Below are 17607 nucleotides of genomic sequence, written 5' to 3' on the forward strand. Positions count from 1 at the left end.
AAGCTGCTTTGGCCTATGGAAGGGCAGAATATGGGAAGGCAGGAAAACTAAACTGAATGCAAGGAGAAAGAAGGCACCGATAGGCAGATGCCATGTAGCTGCTAAAGGAGAAAGATGCCATAACCTTACTGGTAAGCCAAAGCCTTGTGGTGATACATAGATAAATAGAAATGGGTTGAGATGTAAGAGCTAGCTAGGAATATGCCTAAGCTATTGGCCAAACGATGTTGTAATTAATATAGTTTCTGTGTGATTATTCTGGTTTGGGCAGCCAGGAAGCTAAAGTCAGTTTCTGTTAATAAGCCCCCAGTGAAATGCTTTCCTCTATTAAGAGCTGCCATGGTCATGGTGTTTCTTCACAGCAATAGAAACCCTAACTAGGGCTCTAGTTGATAATGTACCCCTAGTCAGCTTTGTCATTATGGCCTGAATTATTCGACAAACTACAGGGAAACATCTGTGTTATGTGATACATCAATGAATATGATGGAAAAATACCACGTGGGATGAGATGGCTCCGTATTTAGGAGCATGCACTGCTCTTGCAGAGGACCAGAGTTCCATTTGTAGCACCGACCTCAGGCAGCTCAGGAAGCAAACACCAACTTCACCTGCTCACGCGTGCATGTGTGCCTACATATACACTTAAAATACATTTTCTTAAGTATTAAAACAAAGACAACCTGCTATAGCTTTGACTTTGCTCTTTGTTCTGGTTCCTGGGAGTTTGACTGATAGGGGAGCAGGAAATAGAACAGTGCCGGAGGCGCTCAGGGAGGAAGCACACAGTTTATTCATGGAGTTGAGTACAGTGATGAAGGAGGGTGGTGTGTGCTGCCTGCAACGGGCACAGAGCAGGCTGGGAAAGGACAGCTCAGTGACGGGGGCCTGCAGGCCAAGCTCCCCTCTGTACCTGGCACCAGGTGCTCAGGCACTGGCATACACCATCTCCACAGGGAACACAGCACAGCTTCTCAAGAACGTCTTGTGAACACCTGCGTTCATATCACCAACAAGGGGAGGGAGGGAGGGAAGGAAGAGTGAGCAGGCTTTCTTTCATCAAAGCAATCCCATTAACCAAGTTACAAGAGATTCGATGCAGGGTCTTTGGCATCTCATGGAAACCTCTACATTTACTACCAGACATATCTGTACAGAGAACCCCCCCCAAAAAAAAACATCAATTCTGTGGACAACTGTCTCCTCTTCCATAGGGAAAATATTTTCATACATAATCATAACCTTTCTGAACATCCATGCATACAGGCTTGTCTCTTTCTTTCATCCAGGGGAAGTGATTCATGGGACCATCACTCTTGGAAGAGACACAGAAAAGCATTTTATTATGATAACTGCCACTCAATTGCATTATGCTTCTGGGACAAAAAAGTTGGCTTTGTTGAACTTTGTTGTGCACACTTCCACTGCTTAGAGAGCTTCAGCGTGAGCAGCCACTGTCCTTCTTTGTGAGTTTGCCACAACACTGAACACACACACACAAGTGAAAGCAATCCAATGTCTGTCTGTCTCCCTCTCCCTCGGCTCCAAGGGGAGAAAATGGAAACTGTGGTCTTGAAGATGCTGAAGCCTTGCTCATTCTGTTCCAGTAGAGGCGGTGTTCCTTCCCTGTACGTGGCCCCTGGAAGACATGGCACCACAAATCCAAAGCTCTGACTATCTTTTTCTGGATAGAAAGTTCTTCAAAGGGGGCATGAAAGAGTGAAATTGAAGCATACAAAGCCTTGGTTTGTCTAAAGAAGAAAAACCGTAACTCAAAATTGAGGAGGGCACAAAAAGTACAGATTAGGCAGTTACGAGAAACCTTTTCTGAGCAGGGTTCTTGGAACACACAGCCTGGAGCCATGCCAGGGTCCTGCAGCATGCCCTGGGATGCCACTCTAGGTTTGCTTGAGATTTCTTTCTTTCTTAACAAAGACTCAAAAGAGGTTAATTTGAATTCTTTCAAACTTGCAAAAGCAGATATTTTTGACAGCATCATTGGTGAAGCTAGTTTTAGAAAATGATGTTTGGTTCAAAGCAAAGAAGTCCTGCTTTAGAAACACCACCAGCTGATCCTCTCCGTGCTGGAGGCGAGTGACCGAGCGACTGTAGACAGAGATGGAAGCCACAGAGGTGGGGCTGTGCCTCGGGAGAGAAGGCTCAGGCTGGAGGCAACAGAGTTGGGACTTGGGGAGAGCAGAGGACAGGACAGATAGAAAACTATCCCCCCCTTTTTGCACCTTAGAACCCACTAACTGCAGTTTTTCTCTTTGGGGTTTCAGAGAACAGGCAGTTCATGTTTAGTTGGTGAAGGAGTCATATTAAAAATATTTCATCACAAACTCCACACAGGTATGAAAATGCAGAGCTAGCTGTTTTCAAAGGCTTTTTGTCTCTCTAGTAAGCTGCACAGGAAGACAACTTGAGGGTCTGGCCTCTCCTGGAGAAGTTCTGGGGGAAGCACTGAGACTACCACGTGGCCAAGGAAGCCACTTCTGCACCATGCAATCTGGACACACGTCAGGTACAAATAGGTCAGATGCTAAAAAATTACAGCCCTTAATATACGCACCACGTCTGCCATACATAGATTCTCCCCCAAGTGAACAAGCTGCTTTGATTTCTAGGAACTGGAATTTTTCTGTGTTCAGCAGGGTGGGGTAAAATGAAGACCACCCATCTCCCATGTTGTGGTCTGGACATGCCAAGGCCAGTCATGTGGATAGCACAGATATGGCACCACAGCCCCAACCATGGGTCTGGCGGTTAAAACCGGATCATCCTCCGTGTATCTTTCTGGCTGGAACCTGCAAGGGAATGGACTGAGACCCTGGTGTGACCTTTCCATCACTCCTTTCCCGGGGCAGTTGGGGTTCCTATTGGTGTTTGCTAGAAATACATTTTTACATGATACAATTTAAATTAACTAGTATGCTGATATGGAATACCAATTTCCCCCCCAAGTTAGATGGGGGACTGAGTTCAAATGGTCAAAAAAAGCAGGATTTTGTTATTGCAGGAATTTAAGAGTTTCATTTTTCCGTTACCATCGCAATCCTAGCAGGTCCTCTAACTCACTCAAAGTTCTCCGTATAAAGAGGAGGAGTGTCCCTACCCTCCTCCCCCTTCAGCTGCAGTTTCATATGTCAAGACATCCACATGAACTATGGAGAGCAGGTGCAGAACGTTAGCAATTGTCCCTGCTCACGTCCCTGTCTCCCCAACGCTTTGGTTTTTCTCACCTGCATGGCTGTGAACAGTGACATAGTAACTGGTACAAAGCATGGTGGGCCATTTGTAACCTCCGTACTGGATAAACAAAGTCTCCCGCCAGGCCACCCTTGCTCACTGCGGCAGGGGAACACTGTGGCACCCACTCTCCATCCAGCCCATTGCCAGGGCAACATGAGAACCAGGAGACACCAGCCTTGTGCCAACGCAGTCAGTGCTGGGCAGGACAGTGGGAGCAAAACAATGACAACATGCAAAGAGCCAGAGACCTGCACGGGGAACCCCATTTGCAGTCTGCCTCCCAATCAAGGGGAGCTGGACCCATCTACTCCGGCCACGCGGTGTGGCGCTCTTGATAACTGTGCTAATGGGTGTGAGAGGAGCTCTCATAATTAACCCCCTTGCAGGAGTAAGGCAGGATAACCCAAAGAAGCAGGTCACAAGTCACGGGACTGCAGCACGGGCTCCGAATCTATGCTGCTTGCTCCTCGCTGCTGGTGTCAGCAGACAGCCAGTCACTCTAATCCTGGAAGGAGTTTCTGGATTTTGTGCTCAGCTGTGATCTGAGAGGGAATTAAAATGCTTCCCCTTGGCTTTCTCTCAGAGCTTAAACTCCCAAAAAGAGGCCCAGAGCAGAAGAATCAATGTGACCATTAGATAGATTGTGTGGACCTGGAGAGATTGTTCACAATCCAGCTCAAACTAGTTCTTATCATGTGGCCTTGTTCATACATTGCAATGAAAGAACTAGGCTCCAGTTTTCACTGAGAGTTGTGGAGTATGCAGGTTCTCCAGTGAGACAGATGCTCTGAGCTCTAAACCACCCTGGCCTCACTTCTGTGGTCAGTAGTCTGAACCCAGCGTGAGTCTCCACGGCTCACCACATATGCTGGTCTCAAGCCTCATTCTTCATCTGGGTCACATGCTCTCATGCAAAGGCCCCATCAAAGCCGCAGCACAGCGTGGGGCATTCAAGCGGAGGTTACAAAGCACAGACAGACTCACAGAACATCCCTGGGTGAGTAACACACAGGTGTGAACACATGCAAGCATGTCAGTGTGTCAGGGCAAACTAGACCGCATGAACTCTGTCTGAAGCCGTCAACTTCAGAGCTGCAGAGATCTGAAGGAGTAAAGCTTGTCTTCCCTTGGACTATGCCCTTGACACACAAAACCAGTATGGGCTTGACCTGACCCCTCAGATGCCAGCCAGACAGGAGGGGACACTGCGGGGGAGAACTTGGGACGGAGGCAGGGTACAGATTTTCCTTCTCTAAGAGAGACATGACGCATGGGCAACAACCACCCAGCAGCAGCTGAACCAATCTGGAAACTCATTTTGCCTTACTTTCTTTCTTTGCAAAGGTGAATACACCAGCTCAGTTTATAGGGAGAGAGGACTGAGCACATCGTCAGGCAGAAAAATGTTCAATGGGGGGAGGGGGGCTTCCTTAATTTCCTTTTCCTTTCTCATTTTTTTTCCCTAGCAGTTGGCCAACTGGAATCCAGCACACAGGAAGAGAAAAGAAGCATATTCAAATCATTTTTGCTGGTACTCAGCCATGAACTCAGAGCTGCCCAGGTCCCTGAGGGAGTTCCATTTCCCCCGGGGCCCAGGAAGAGCAGAGGAAGGCTGCCAAGGAAAGGCCAGGTTGTTGCTACCACATCGACGCTGGGCTCTGGACTCCTCCTCAGCCACAGTGCTATATAATAAATAGACTCATACTTCAGGGCTCCCAGCCATTCCTTCCCATGTGGCTTCCTAAGGGCACTTGCTGACTCTCACAGGTACAGGCAGCGCTAAGTTACACATCAATTAAAGGGGGAATAAAAAGGAGAAAGAAGCCCCTGTTGTGGACGTAGTCACGTGAAAAGGTCACGTGTGGACATCACTGCTGAGTTTGGGAACAGAGAAGTTTCTACCCCATGGCTGTTCCAAGTGTTACTGTTGCTTGGCCGGGGATGTGACCCATGGGTGCTGAGATCAGACTTTTCCTCAGTGTTGCTGTTGGATAGCGAATAAATTCTCGGATCGATGATTCTGGGCCTTAATACAACGTTCTAGGCACCACCACCACTGAGAGTCCTTTTCTCGATTGTCATTTATCAGGGGGATTTAGAAGAGCTTAGCTTTCTTCTTCATGTCATTGCGTCTCCAAAGAGGTAACTTGTCAAATTCCTGTATGGACATCCCAAAGATTTCCCAAAATACTTCTGGGGCTAAATGGCGCTGGGGAGAGAGAAGCAAGAAGGTGTTAGTAATCCTAATGGTTACACAATGACCTTGAGGTGTGTTTCCCCAGTTTATGAATACAGCCAGCCTTCCATAGTTGCGGCTTCGGCACCCCCAGTTTCATCAACATTAGATCAAAAGTGAAGTGTCTCTTCCGGAACTGTGTCTGGCCTAAGCATGTGCAGACGGTGTCCCTGGTCATTCTGCCCTAGACTACACAGTGCTGCAACTACAGACATGTCACGTAGGTTGTACCCAAAGGTATGCGACATCTAGAGATGATTTAAAGCATGCAGGAGGGTGTGTGGAGTCAACATCTAAACACATCTAAACACATATCACTTTCTGTAAGACTCAGGGCAAGTACTTGCTGACTTTGTTATCTGCTGGGGGAGGGTGTCCTGGAATGGATTCCCTGCAGAAACCGAGAGACACTGATGCTGTTGTGAAGAGGCATCAGGCTGGGGAGAGAGGCGGCTACCTCTCTCTGGTGCTTGTTTCTCAGACATGGTCAGTCCCAGTATCCTCTCTACCAGAGGAAGCAGCTGGGAGACTCCCACCAGCACTGCAACACTTTGGTGCTGGGCTAGCAGCTGGGCATGGGAAGGGGATTTGTGACACTGGAAGCAGCAGCTGTCACTTCAGGTCCTTGGCATGTTGAGGAGATACAGAGAATAAAGGACAATAGGAACAGCCAAAAACAAAAGGGACCTCCAGGGTGGCCCCTAGGAGAGCCCAGTGCTTCCCACTGCCCACTAACAGGAGAGAAGGATGCTTATCTTTCATGGGCCATACCTCCTGTGAAGTCCCATTTTAACACAGGCTAGAATCGTCGGGGCTAGCCTGACCTCATCCACAAAAACACTCCTTTGTGTTAGGGAATGAACTTGATTCTTCCTGAGACGGCAGACAAAATAGTTACTTAACTAAAAAATCATTCAGACAGAGCTGAGTGGCGGGTCGTGGCTGTGCACGCCTTTAATCCCAGCACTAGGGAGGCAAAGGCATGTGAATCTCTGTAAGTTCAAACCCAGCCTGGTCTATAGAGCTAGTTCCAAGACAGCTAGGACTACACAAAGAAGCTCTGTCTTGAAAAAGAAGAAAAAATAATAATTCAGATGGATAGGTACAAAGAAGGGGTAGACTTGGGCCTGGGAATACATTTTAGTAGGGATTGAGATGATCGAGCTGCAATCTAGCCCTAATTACACCAACATTGGCTTTCCAAAAGAATACGATGAAGCCATGCTGTGTCTCTGCGGTCATTCTAAAGCTTACCAGGCATTTTTACACACTAACTGCAGATTTAGATGTGTGCGTGTGCACTTGACCACTGGCCCCTCTGAAGCCAGCGAATGCCTGCCCTGATGCTGACTGGGTATGGAAGCGTCCTTCTATGTTCTCTCTTTACTGTACACACTTTGAGAACGGGCATCGTCCTTCCCACCTTAGGCTCCTAAGGAAGTGCTGAGCACTGGATAGGAGCAATGGCTGGACGGCTATAAACTCCCATCCTGCGGTGGTATTTTCTTGGAGAGTCTCAAGATTTTAGTTTGCTCTTTATGCCACCTACAATGTGAAACTGGTGGGGATTTTTTTGTTGTTGTTGTTGTTGTTGTTCCCATTACTTTAGGTTTCCCCTGGAAATACACATTTAGATGAGTTTAGAGGTACCCTGGTGTGTGTGTGTGTTGGTGACATACAGAGATCTTTAACTGACTTAAGGTTTTGTTTTGCTTACCTCCAGCCGGGTTCTATCCACATCTCTTAGGATTTTGTTGCGCCCCCTGTTGGTCACCATGAGCATTTCATATGGAAATATCTGAAGGAAAAACACCTTGTCTAGAACACTAGGATCCATTTAATTCACAAGCACAACCCGAAGTCCAGCACACGCAGCTAGGGATACCAACAAGAGTGGGTAGGAAGACCCTCTAGTGAGGGCACAGGGACAGATTCTTGTACGTTGCCATCTCTCAAGCAGTGACGCACGCTGCGCTGTGCCTTGGGAACACTGATCATGAATGAGTTGGGAAGGTCAGCGTTAGCGGGGATCTGGCGTGGTAGGCACATGTACTGCCTCTTACATGATGCTGTTAGATTATTGCTGACTGTGAAGGGCTCAGCGCTCTTAGCTGTGACAGACTTGTGAATTCATACAGCCAAGCAGGCCCCAAAACAGTGTTCTGGAAGCTGACACACTGAATAAGCCACAACTAATGGATCAAGGAGACCAAGTCTTTGGACACCCCTTTTGTTTTGTTTATGACAGGGTCTCACTATGTGGCCCTAGTTTGCTTAGAACTCACTATGTAGACCATGCTGGCCTCAAATTAAGAGATTCAGGCCCCTCCTTTTGATCTCTGAGACTAAAGGTATGTTCCATCACGTCTGGCATACCTCGAGGCACAGAATGTTCTGGAGATAGAATGACCAGACAGTTTGTCCATGGCTAATCAGATGTAGTATGCAAGATGTTTGCTAGTAACCCTAAGACACTTCTGGCAAACTGGGACATATTGATCACAAAATCTGGAGCAGGCTTCTGACATTCCACTCAGCATTGGACAGGCCTCAAGATGAATGTGGCAAGGGTCAAGGTAGCACCTAGGTCATAGGGAAAAGGTTCTGGTACCTCACTGTGAGCAGAGTACTGTGGCAGTAAAGGTTTAAGTCTGCTGAGTGAGTGTGGCCCAAACAGGAATAACAGGACACTTAGGACAAGCTTGTTTAAATGCGCCAACATGGGGCCAGGAGGCTCTTACACTCTGAACACAGCAAACAGATAGGAAGCCACAAGAGGAAAGGACAGTCACACTTGCCTTTGGTTCCAACATGTTGGGCATGGACACTCCTCGATCCATCCGCATGGCTGGCATGTGGCCATCTGGGAGAGTCTGCAACAGACGTGCATGTTCAGTGGTGAGCAGAAAATCTCAGCGGAAGCCCAGGCAGGGCTGTGAGTGCTCCCTGACTTTCCTGTCGGGTCTCAGATCCTCCCATCCTGTAATGTTCACTACCATGTATTTCTCAAAGTGAGAGCCTTACAGAGTAAGACTGATAATATGTAATCAAGTTGGAGAAAAATCATGGATTAATGACTATGGATTATTTCCCCATGTAGGCTGCCCAGGTGGAGGGATATACGCATAAAAACTGTCGGTTCTATTACTATTATTTTCCTTCTGTGTCCATCTCTCTCTGTAGCCCAGCTGGTCCTGAATTCTAGAACTTTCAGCCTCTGATGTACCGAGAATAAAAGATACACCACCAGACCCTCTTACCTTTCTCTTTCTTTATCTTAGGTTGGATTTATTCTCCCTTCTCAAGCTTCCTTCCAGTCTTACAAGATGAAAAGCAAGGACTTGGGAGCAAACTGTTCTTTCCCAGTGGCTAAAAGTCCTGCTTCATTTAATTTGGGGACAACCAAGGAAAGGCAGCCCCTAAGCACTGAAAGACCATAACTAAAAGTGTGCACCTGTGCCAGTGAAGCCACTCACTTCTACCCTGGACAGGGCTTGCGCCAGTCAGAGAAGAGAGTCCTCTCACACCTGGCACAGCTCAAGCCCTACCCAAAAAGTCTGCAGTGACAACATGACCTGTCTACCAGACATGCCTGCTCCTTCCAGCTATGGAGTAATGGTTAGACAATCAACCACCATAATCATCCTTCCAACGGAAACCGTGCCCCTGAAGTAGCAGCACAGACTAGAGAATGAATGTTCTGTCTGATGTGGCCAACTCAAGGAACACAAAGCCATCCATACCTGGTAGTCTGAAAAAGGAAAAAGAAAATCATTAGGGAGAGACCAGGAAAAAACCACAGAATCACCAATAGTAACATTGTATTTCTACAGAAAACCATAGAATCATCAATAGTAACATTGTATTTCTACAGAAAACCACAGAATCACCAATAGTAACATTGTATTTCTACAGAAAACCACAGAATCACCAATAGTAACATTGTATTTCTACAGTAACTTCTTTACTTCCCAAACATTCCCAAACTCATAGAATCGCCAACAGTAACATTGTATTTCTGCGGTAACTTCTGAAACATTTCCAAAACCCACAGAATCGCAAGAGTAACCCTGTATTTCTATTGTAACTTGTGAAACATTCCGAAATGAACCATGCTCCTTCCTCAGTCCTAACCAGTCCACACACTGAACCACTGGTTTCCCTGAAGCCAGGAAATGCCTGCTTCAACTTCAGGCATCAATCAAACACCCTTCCTCCCTATTGTCACCACATGCCCTTTGAGGGCGGTGGCTGCACCTCATGTAGGGTTAAACTTCCTTCACTGGAGTACTCAGCATGCAGAAGGACAACGTGGTTTCCCATGCTTGTATTTATCGAGAGCTGTGGCCCTCAACTTCCCCAACACTGTGACTCTTTAACGCAGTTCCTCATGTTGTGGTGACCCCCACCAGTATAATTATTTTCACTGCTGCTTCAGAACTGCAATTTTGCTACTGTTATGAATGGTGCTGCACATATCTGTGTTTCCCAACGGTATTAGGTGACCCCTGTGAAAGTTTCATTCGACACCAAAGGAGTTGCAACCCACTGATCAGTGTTGAGAAACACTGATCTAGAAACACTCCTGACGTTTTTGTGCTTGCTAGTAACTCAGAGAAGAGAGTTGCGGCCCTACTGTGGGATATACAGAGCATGAACATAGGCAGGGAGGTGATTACAGAGCCTCTCCTGAGCCAGGCTCACAAGAAGTGACAGTGTCAGGGTTCGCCTCCCTTTGGAGCCTTACCTCGAACTCCGCCACTGACATCTCCGTAGCTGTTGTACTGAGCAAAGTCTGTGGAAACCGGCTGCAACGAGGAAAACATTATCATTGGAAAAGCTCCTGTGGTCATTTTAGATTTGGAAATAGGAGAACAGATTTATAAGATTCTAAGAATCCTTCCCAGGCTAAAATCCTGGGTGGTCACTATTTATCTAATTTATTCTTCGAATTATGAAATCGCAGTGTTTTACAGGCATCTATGGTGATGTCCAGCAGACAAGTATTTCTTCTTTATAGATAGAAATATTTTTCTAAAGGTGCCTTTAGTCTCAGCACTCAGGAGGCAGAGGCAGGTGGATCTCTGTGAGTTCAAAACCAGCCTTATCACCATAGTAAGTTCCAGGACAGTCAGGACTACATAGAGAGACCCTGCCCCATCCCCACAATGTATTTCTAGGAATTACATCTAGTAACTACATAACTGTAATTATTCTAGGCGTGGTAAGGGAAGGTGGTTGCCACCATCTCTCTTTATAGAGATTATGAACTGAGTACTTTTTGCCTTATTATAAGAAAAAGTGTCTGCTATTGCTTAATTAGTCTCTTACAGTTACACCGGCCATCAAAATTAATTCTTTCTCCTTGAAAAAGAAGCATTTTCCTTTGCTTATACCTCAAAGTGATTCACCAAGAAGCTAGGCAGGTGGCAGTGTGCTCTGTGTCCCAGCAGCAAGAACAAGGGATTCCTCAGAATGTAAAGGTACCTGCCCATGCCTAAGGACCCAAGTTCAGTGTGGGGGACTCACACGGTGGAGGGAGAGGACTGGTTCCCACAAGTTGACCTCTGATTTCCATACATGCTCCATTGAGTATGCGGCACACACACATAAATGAACATACTGACATGCATAGACCATAATAAAATGTAACAGAAAGCAAAAAGACCACACAAGCACACAAAGGAGTCAGATTATTCTGATGATCCGCCAGTACAAACTGTGAGAAGGAGACACACAGACACCATTAACTGAAGGAAGTCTTACCCGGTGAAGGCCATTCTTGCCATAACCAGGGAGAGACGAAGTTTTTGACGATGGAGCGTGTGCAGCTGGATGAGGAAAAAAACAAAAGACTTTGCTAGTGTTTCATTCAGTGAGATTGCCAGTGATCTCGCACAACTAAAGACTTTGGAAAGAGAATCCAAATGATATTGGGTTGCGGTCTTACAACAAACTGCCTTCTCGGGGAGCATGTAGGAGATCTCTAGGAGAGGCAGGAGGAGGAAGGACACACAGCCCAGTTGGAGCTGAAGCTAGCAGGACCCCTATGGTTCTCTACCACAAACAGGATATAAGTGCACCTTCTTACTTTGAGCCCTCAATCCTAAGAACACCATTATTTCGGCGTTATAGGAGAAAAAAAAGACAGGTGCTAAGGAAGTCTGCAGAGCGAGGACTTGAGCCGAGGGATGTGTGGGTGCTTATGCTCCAGGTGTGGTGGGAGTTGGCATCAGTAACCTGCCCCAGAAACCAATGGTGTAAGATATCAAGATGATCCAGCCAATCACATCGGGGCCCCTGGGAGGAGACCTGGCTGTGAAGGTGCAGGAGTCTGAGAGGCAGCTTGGCTATGGAGGGAGCAGATCAGTTCAATGCCCCTGCATCTCTGAACAGGACAGTCTTTTTGAAATTGTTTATTGACCTATGTAGTTGTAGCATCACATACTCAGAAGGAACTCGAGGAGTTAGAAGATCACACAAGCTGGTCCTGTCCCCTGGGTAACAAGCAGGCAGCTCAGCCCACCCTTAAGGCACAGAAGGCAGGGTCCGCTGCTCACCTGAGTGCAGGGGAGAGTCATAGCGACTGGCCAGCAGGGCCGCTCTTTCCCTGTTCTCCTTCTCCATCTCTTCCTTCAGTATCAACTGCCCCAGGCCTGAGTTGAGCTGTCCACAGAGAGAAAAAAGGAAAGGAAACACGATGCACTTGCTGCCACCAACCATTCCTTTCCTGCTCGAAGCCTGCGCTTCCTTAGGAGGTGGATCAGGTTCTAGCTTTTCCAGTGGGGAACCTTCTCATCCCCAGCCAGGCTCCATGTTCAAAGATCACCTCCCTTCTTTTGCCCTCCCCCAAAGGCCTCAGCTTGTGTGCACATTTGATGATTTTTGATATAGGAGGGAGAGATTATGGATTGGGATCCTTAAACAAGAAATTCCATTGCTTGCTTTAAAAAAAAATTTAAAAAAAGAAATATATGCTCACATATACTTTAGAAAGTCTGGAAGGAAGCAAACTGTGCCCCCCCCCCAAGGAGCCCCCAGCTTGTACATCCTGATTCACACCCATCTCTCACTGTTTACACACTTTACACAAGCCAGTGCTGCTCTTGGGACTCTCTCCTGTGCACTCAGCGCCATGTGCTCGTCTCACAGCTTTGGAGGACACCATTCTAAGGGCTCCATTAGCCCCTAATGGGTCAGAGTTTAGAATTCATTAGCCCTCTGAGGTACCAGAGGTCCTAGCAAAAAGCAAGAATGCATAAAAGGAGAGGGGGAAGAGGGGACTCTTGGTGGCAGACCAATTAGTACCTATTTTACCATCCCAGATACATATTCTGTCCTGAGGAAAGGCTTGGGCCAATATATGCCATCCCAAGGAAATGGCTCTAGCAAGGCCTGCGTGCCCCTGGGTGCACCCATCTTGGCCCGCAGGAGCCCTCCACACCCCCATTCTTTAATACCAGCATACCTACCCCACAGTCTTATGCTCCCTGCCTTCTGTTACCCCCTAACTCTCCAGCCTCACTGTCACCACCTCGGGTCACCAGAGGCCTGCAAACCCCTGAGGTCGGGGAGCACAGCTTACTTCCTTGGTGGAATGCTTGCACCAGGTACTTATTGAAAACAAGCAAACCCCGGGCTTCTTGGAATGAAACTGAGGCCAGCTGCGAGGACAAACCTTCATCAACTGCTCCTCTTGAAGCTGCCGGCGTCTCAGGAGTTCCTCCTCGTCTTCCTCTCTGCCACTAGATCTGCGTCGCATGTCAGTTCCTAGTTCCACAGTAAAGACAACTTCTCACATCTGCCCCACGACAGAGGGATCTTAGCGGTCCAGCCCATCTGGCTGTCTCTCAGGCTGGTAAGGTGGTAGGGCAGCAGGCTTTTCACACAGCAAAGGGCACAATACCACAGGGGAAGATGCCCACCACCAATCAGCGCCATGGGCTGGCTTTTCAGGGCCCATCTGATAGATATTTTTGGGCCCTTCCACATGTCTGCCAACTAGACCTGGACTTGCTGGGGCTACTGAGTCTCAAGGCATCAGCTGCAGGCCAGAGTTCATTATACTAAGTGGAGAGGTAGGTACCTCCAGCTATTACTGGTCAGCTTTAACTAGCAAGGAATCCAAACATCCACATATCTGCAAATGGCTGAGACAGTTGCTATCTTGTGGCAAGTTCTTAATGCTTGTAGTTCCTTCTTCTTCTGGTTTGAGACTTTTTAAAAAAAAAAAAAAAAAAACTTCTACTTTTTCTTCTGCCCTTAGTAAATCCATTAAGAAACACATTTGCTGTGCTTCTTTTAAAGGGTGGGTCTATAGTTTTCCCTTCCTCACACAGTAAAATTCAGTCACAAGAGAATTTGCCACTAATAGGTAAACAGAAGCAGGGTTAGTACAGCTCAGAGCAACTTTGGAGATTACAGCAGCTGACATATCACTTCTAGGCCTCCAGGAGGTGTCTGTCTGAGCGACTGGAAGGCTAAGGTCAGTGTTGTTTTTTTTCTAAATCACTTAGATTAACCTGGCTGGAGAACTAGGAGCTTTGCCTAGTCTAATAAAATTTAGTAATAGTTGTACTTTTTGTTATTTTGATGAAGGGGGAAAGCATTTCCCTCACTTCAGGATTCTAGGCAACTCTAGAGGATTTAGTGATGACAATGTCAACAATGACTTCCCTTCTCTCTGAGCAATGCGGTTGGGTAGAAACCTAAGAGCCCCAAAACTTCCTGAAGGGCAGAGATTGATAGCTGCTTCCTTCTTAGACTTAAAAAAGCCAATGTGGATTTTCTCTTTAGTTTATACTAATAAAAATCAATAGACCAAAGTTTGTAAGAATTAGAAACATCTCATCAACCTAATTATAGAATATTTGTGGATAATGAGAATAGATTTCTCTTCAACTATTTCTATAACTATTAATTACTTTAAAATAAAGTTCTATTGCCTATATAAGATATTCTTTTTTTTTTTTTTGAAAAAAACCAACACAACCTGAACAGGAAGATTAAGAATTTTTGGAACACTGAAGGCCTTTCAGGTTGTCTACAGAAATGAGGGTAGTTGTACCCTGTAAGACTGACCTAATTTTCGGTCTCAGCTGCTGGGCTTGGTAACCCATTCACTAATGACAAAACAGTGAAGATACAGATACGACTGGGAAGCAGAAAGCAAAGAACGACATGGTTCCAATGTGGCACTGGAGCGCAGGATCATGGAATGGCAGACGGAAACACACACAAGCTATGCTGCGGAATGCCTACGACAGCCCGTCGTAGCAGTGGAGCGGGCGACCTCGGCAACGCGGGCAGAGGTCTGCAGGGTTAAGGCTGCCTGTTAGCAGTGAGGAAGACAATCCAGATACAGTCTAAAACAAACTTAACTGGGCAAGGATATGTTCTGGTGGACGCCCCGCAATTTTACCCACTCTGCTCTCCAGAATAATGCCCCTGCCAGCAGGCTCTGGGTCGGCTTACACAACAGACAACTGAGTCAAGCCAGTCCGTCCACACCATGAGTTTTAGAACAGTTCTGGGTCTCTGTGCATTTTGTGTACAGCCAGGCCATGGGAGGCAGTTTGGTAACCTCCAAGCATTTTGCGTGCATACTGGCGTTAGGTTCATTTTTTTTCACTATTCTGCCCCCCGATCTATGCACTTTCTGAAACGTCTTTGTGACATTTCTTTGCATGTTTTTAAGCAATTCGTTTTACACTCTCCTAGGAAATCGTCGGTTTGACTTAGCTGCATGGGTTGCATACCTATGGCGGCAAGCGAGGGGGGACCGGGCCAGTGGTCCGTCTCAATCTTTGGTATCTCGTTGGGATCTGGTGCCTGGGCTGCTGGGAACTTGGAAAACTTGATGATATCTTCTGAAGCCTTGCTCTGGGCTGCCAAGGCAGCTGCATCTAGGTGGGAACCAGGGATGCTTAGCTATGGGTCTGTAAGGGACGCTGGTACCACCCCAGACATTGACTTTCCATTCTTCACAGAACCTTTCAAGGCTAGAACTCTCAGCACTTCGGCCATCATAGTTCTGTCCACTCTCTAACTTTTACATATTCTTGGGACTAGAAATTTTGATAATTAGAAATTTGAAATTAAAGAGCTAAGTAGAAAGCAGGAGAAGTTACATTTGGCTGTGATCGTCTATGACTAGGGAAAGGCTGGCTTTGTCTTTGGGGGCCAGAAGCCACAGATATGATAATCTAGTTCATTAACCCTTTATGCATTCTATATGGGTCTTTGAATCTTAGAAGAAACTGAAACGGAGAAATCCACTTCTGGCCTTGTAGAACGTCGGTGTGATTTATGGTCCCACCGAGACTCACTGTTGTCCGGGGTCTGTTCAAACAAGTGAGCGGGTCAGCTTGAAAACAAGAGCGACCCCGGCAAGCAACCTTAGTTCCCAGGGTTATCCTTGGTGGAGGATTCATTGACTGCGAGCCCCAAATCCAAGCTCAGAATCGAAGCAAAACAAACCAGATTAAGCAGTCAGTCCCTAATTCCAGCAGACTTGGGAAACCGGCTTGGCATTTTAAAATATATTTATAAGGCTGAAGTTAAATTACTTTTCTTTGGGGCTCCCATATTTTTAAATCCAGAAACAATTTTTTGAATATTCCAATTCTTCTAGTAACTTTCTGGCTCAGAGTGTTAGCACAAGACTGGACTTCTAAGTAAAAAGGAAGAAAGGTGACTTTTTTTTTCTGGCAAATGTTCCAGGGCACAGGTATCAGTTTGGGACAGGACACCTATCTCTGAAGCATGGAGCAGAGTTCTGCAAGCGAGCCTTGGAAAGTGGTTCTCTTGCTGTGCTGTGTTAACCACTCCCAACAGGCTGAAAAGGAGGACTTCTGCCAAATGGTTATCACCGAGCCATTCCTTCTACACAACGCCTAACACCATCCACCTCCCTGGCTCTAGTCTGCTGGCTGTTTAGGGAGCTAGGGGCCAGAGACTCTAACATTTACAGACATCTCTAAGCCACTACATCTAACTCTGGGTGTTTTATTGTTAATGGGGAAACAGAAGAGTGACTTTCAACAGTACTTACTCATTAGGATTGGTGTGTCAGGAGTTAACATTCACATGTTAATGAGTGTGTGGGAAGACATTAAACCATAAAAACAAAAACAAAAACAAAAAAACAATGTTAATAAACTTAAAATGCAAGCACAGGATGTAAAACCTCGAAATAAAAAAGAAAAGGAAAACCAAACGAAACACACTTTTCCCCTCCCTGCAATGCTGGCCTGGAAGTTTTTTCTCACTTCTTTTCAGCTGAGATCTGGATTCTTCCTCATTCCTGACTAGACTCTGAGAACAGCCCTCAAATCTCCAAACACACTTAATGCATAATTTTCAGAATTCATTGGAAAGCCAGTTTGGGCTATCTATTTAAGCCAGAGATTTATGGCAGATAAATCCAGAAAGGCCTGAGAATGGTGGGAGAAAATATGAAACTCGCAGAAATTACTGTGATTTCTTGGGTTTAAAAGACCTATCTCTTCGAGACCAGCCTGGTCTACAAGAGCTAGTTCCAGGACAGGCTCCAAAACCACAGAGAAACCCTGTCTCGAAAAACCAAAAAAAAAAAAAAAAAAAAAAAAAAAGAAAAAGAAAAGACCTATCTCCCCAGAAAGTGAAAATACCGTAATAAATCCACCCTGGTGAGTCCTCGCTTCTAGGCATGTAAGAGACACACTTATCTAAATTACTGGTGCTTATGGACGAGAACATGGAAACACAGAGGGTGTATGCCCATGAACCACACAGCCGTCTCTGCAGTGCGGGATGGGCCTTTGCTTGCCTCAGGCTAGCTGCTCTGTCTAAATGGGGTTCGTTTTACTGGCTTTAATTATTTGAACTAGCTGTGAGCTCAAATTTATTTAAAAGTTGGTTAAATTATTCAGCAGTGTAGAAAAGGTCATAGACAATTTGTTGTTGTGCAACCACAATTCCCCCTTCTATGGACAGGGTGATACACAGTTTGACGGGGCCCGAAATGGACAGAAGCTTCCCATCTAAGCTAAATTCTCTGTACCAGGCACGCAGATTTCAAGTCAGTATTCGTATCCTGTCGGATTACAAGAGCATGTAAAATATGTAGTGTGCCCCAG

General features: G+C 46.3%; 1 protein-coding gene across 8 annotated transcripts in view; it reads right to left on the reverse strand.

The window, feature by feature from the left end:
* Positions 1 to 770: 770 nt before the first annotated feature.
* Ablim1 (actin binding LIM protein 1) overlaps positions 771 to 17607 on the reverse strand; it is a 293795-nt gene continuing 276958 nt past the window's right edge. For 5 of the 8 annotated variants that reach the window (XM_075974520.1, XM_075974519.1, XM_075974523.1 and 2 more), the window contains 7 exons: positions 13167 to 13258; positions 12049 to 12154; positions 11255 to 11319; positions 10231 to 10296; positions 8287 to 8361; positions 7206 to 7286; positions 771 to 5461 (listed from right to left, as the gene is read on the reverse strand). In XM_075974520.1, coding sequence (XP_075830635.1) covers positions 5348 to 5461; positions 7206 to 7286; positions 8287 to 8361; positions 10231 to 10296; positions 11255 to 11319; positions 12049 to 12154; positions 13167 to 13258 — 599 coding nt within the window. In that variant the 3' untranslated portion in view covers positions 771 to 5347. Of the gene's footprint in view, positions 5462 to 7205; positions 7287 to 8286; positions 8362 to 9025; positions 9240 to 10230; positions 10297 to 11254; positions 11320 to 12048; positions 12155 to 13166; positions 13259 to 15246; positions 15388 to 17607 lie in introns of those variants that run through there. The other 3 variants (XM_075974517.1, XM_075974522.1, XM_075974518.1) reach the window with 2 other exon arrangements.

Source organism: Microtus pennsylvanicus, chromosome 5, assembly GCF_037038515.1.
Source record: "Microtus pennsylvanicus isolate mMicPen1 chromosome 5, mMicPen1.hap1, whole genome shotgun sequence".
Classification (NCBI taxonomy): domain Eukaryota; kingdom Metazoa; phylum Chordata; class Mammalia; order Rodentia; family Cricetidae; genus Microtus; species Microtus pennsylvanicus.